The sequence below is a fragment of the Camelina sativa genome, chromosome 18 (genome assembly GCF_000633955.1).
Source record: "Camelina sativa cultivar DH55 chromosome 18, Cs, whole genome shotgun sequence".
In the NCBI taxonomy this organism is placed as follows: domain Eukaryota; kingdom Viridiplantae; phylum Streptophyta; class Magnoliopsida; order Brassicales; family Brassicaceae; genus Camelina; species Camelina sativa.
In genome coordinates, this window is record NC_025702.1 from 19,536,140 (window position 1) to 19,538,707 (window position 2,568).

A 2,568-nucleotide genomic window follows, 5' to 3' on the forward strand; every position below is an offset into this window, starting at 1 on the left:
ATTGTTTAGTTGTGATAGTGTAGACTATAGTTGTAAACTGAGTTCAATGCTTTAACGAAACCAAACTTTTTGGTTTACATATTTAAAACACTAAATGACCTTTATTTACTTCTGATTTGACTGAAGTAGGTAATGGTTATTTAGAATTAAAATTCTCTAACAACACCAAACTCTAAAGAAGAAGCTAATGGCTGAACTGTTTAAGTATGTTTGTCTTTTGTTTTAACTCTAGTTTATGTTCATAATGAATCGGCTTATGTTTATGTTTCACATGTGTTTTTAATGAATCGGCTTATGTTTAATAAATCCATGTGTTTTCGGTTTCACATGTGTTTCATATTTATCTATTGGGACTCTAAAATGTTATACTTATTTATGTGTTTTCAGTTTTCAGGTTGAACAAGTCATGGACTCTTTATACGACTGTGGTATAAACAGACCATTAGACTGTAGTAGCGATTCAGAAGAGGAGGCTGAGACCTGTTACTACCCTCCGCAACCATCAATTGCGATTGGATTCACAAGTCTGTCGAACCGTGAAGCTGAACCACTACCTGCTTATGAGACACAACTGAACCAGCTCAAGGACCAAGTGATCCAGCTCAAGGACCAATTGATCCAGCTCAAGGACCAAGTGATCCAGCTCAAGGACCAACTGAACCAGCTTAAAGACTAAGTCACATGTATTTGTTTTCTTTGCTTGGACAGAGTCACAAGAATTTTTTTGAGTTTGTCTGATTGTTCACATGCAAAACATACACTCTTGTCCGATTGTTCACATGCAAAACATACACTCTTGTCCGAAATGACCAAAGTTCTATATATATGAGAAGAGCACAAGATCAAATCAAACAAATCAAACATACCAACTCAAAATCAAACCATTTTCTTTCTTTCACCAAGAATATTTTCTTTCTCAACCCTTTTATGACATTTTCTTTCTCAACCCTTTCAAAATCAAACCTTCTAGCTACAATGTTTTTTTTTTTTTCATAAAAATTTGGTATTGTATCTTGAATTTTAGTAAAGGTTTTATAAGTTTGCAATTAAAATGTTATTATATAAATTTTTATAATTGTAATATGTTTAAGAATATTATATTATTAAATCTTAAGATCTTAAACATGTTCTCCCAATAACTAACTTCTTAACAAAAGTTTTTAACTACTAATTTTACATTATTTTTACAATATTTATACTCTAAGAATATCATAAACTGATCTCCATATAAAATGCTCTTACAAGTGGGTGTCTTTAAAACGATATCAGATTCTGATCTGATGGAATCCTCAACGGTTCACAAATCACCTCTTCAAAATTTTTTCTTCTTTTTTTTTTTAATAAAGAAAAACATTTTAAAAGGCATTCGAATATATATAATCAAATGTGATATGTGCTTTGGGACAATTTAATATGGGCCGTGTAATTTGGTGGATGCACAGTTGCACACCCCAACTTGGTTTCAGTTGGAATATGAATATATATGATAACGAGTCTACATAGAAAATTTTATGCTCGGAGTTAAGAAACTCGTTTGGTGAATAAACTAATGTTTTCTGTTGACAAACAATTAATATCTTAAGAGCATATTGTAAGTGCAAATCATAAGGAGCATATGCTTTGACAAATAATGGCATATGCGATGTTTATCTATAACTATTCCCTTCAAACATGGACTAATTAATAAGACACTACATAGTCTACATTTGCCAAAAGACAAAAACAAAACCCAAACTTTGATCTGGGTTATATAAAAGCCCAATATCGTTTAAGAAATTGGGATGCAGTTGACAAAAAAAAACTCATCTGTTGGAAAAATTCAAACAAGTCATTAGTTCCAACTGTCTAGAGCTACACCACCGGAATATCCACAAGTCCCACATAAACTATTAATAACTGTATTATTGTAATCTCTCAAGCCACAAATAAATTTTATAATCATAAATTATTAATCTTTGCTTAAGCGAACAAGTAAAGGATTTACAATAAATTTGAAAAGTTTACAACAATCCTCGATTTTCATACAGTTTATCCCTACGAACCAAAAAAGAGTTATAAAACACGACGATGTCACGCGGCAGCTCCACCGTCCTCCTCAGTCTCCTCCTCCTCACCGCCGTCGCAATCGCCGTAAGTCAGTACTTTCTTGCAAAATGATACGCACACAAATCGTATAATTATCAATCGTTTACATTTTTAATGATATTGATGTGTTATATGTAATTAGTTGGACAATGATGAAGACATGTGCGTGTTCACGGTTTACATACGAACCGGTACGGCATGGAAAGCCGGTACAGACTCGGTCATGAGCCTCCGTGTTTACGACAGTTACGGTCAAAACGCGGATATCTCCGATTTGGTGTCATGGGGAGGTTTAATGGGTCCATTTCACGACTATTTCGAGAGGGGCAATCTCGACATTTTCAGCGGTTTAGGTTCTTGTCTCTCAGGTCCGGTTTGCGCGATGAACCTGACATCCGATGGCTCTGGTGATCATCACGGTTGGTATTGCAATTATGTGGAAGTGACGATGAGTGAGAGCCGTCGGAAGAAAAGTTGTTCTCA

The 2,568-nt window shown here is 34.4% G+C and overlaps 1 protein-coding gene across 1 annotated transcript in view; it reads left to right on the plus strand.

Moving 5' to 3' along the window:
• Positions 1,824 to 2,568, plus strand: part of LOC104762682 (PLAT domain-containing protein 1-like) — a 7,340-nt gene continuing 6,595 nt past the window's right edge. The window contains exons 1-2 of the mRNA XM_019240141.1: positions 1,824 to 2,130; positions 2,228 to 2,558. Of these exons, the coding sequence (XP_019095686.1) occupies positions 2,068 to 2,130; positions 2,228 to 2,558 (394 nt within the window). The 5' untranslated portion in view covers positions 1,824 to 2,067. The remainder of the gene's footprint in view (positions 2,131 to 2,227; positions 2,559 to 2,568) is intronic.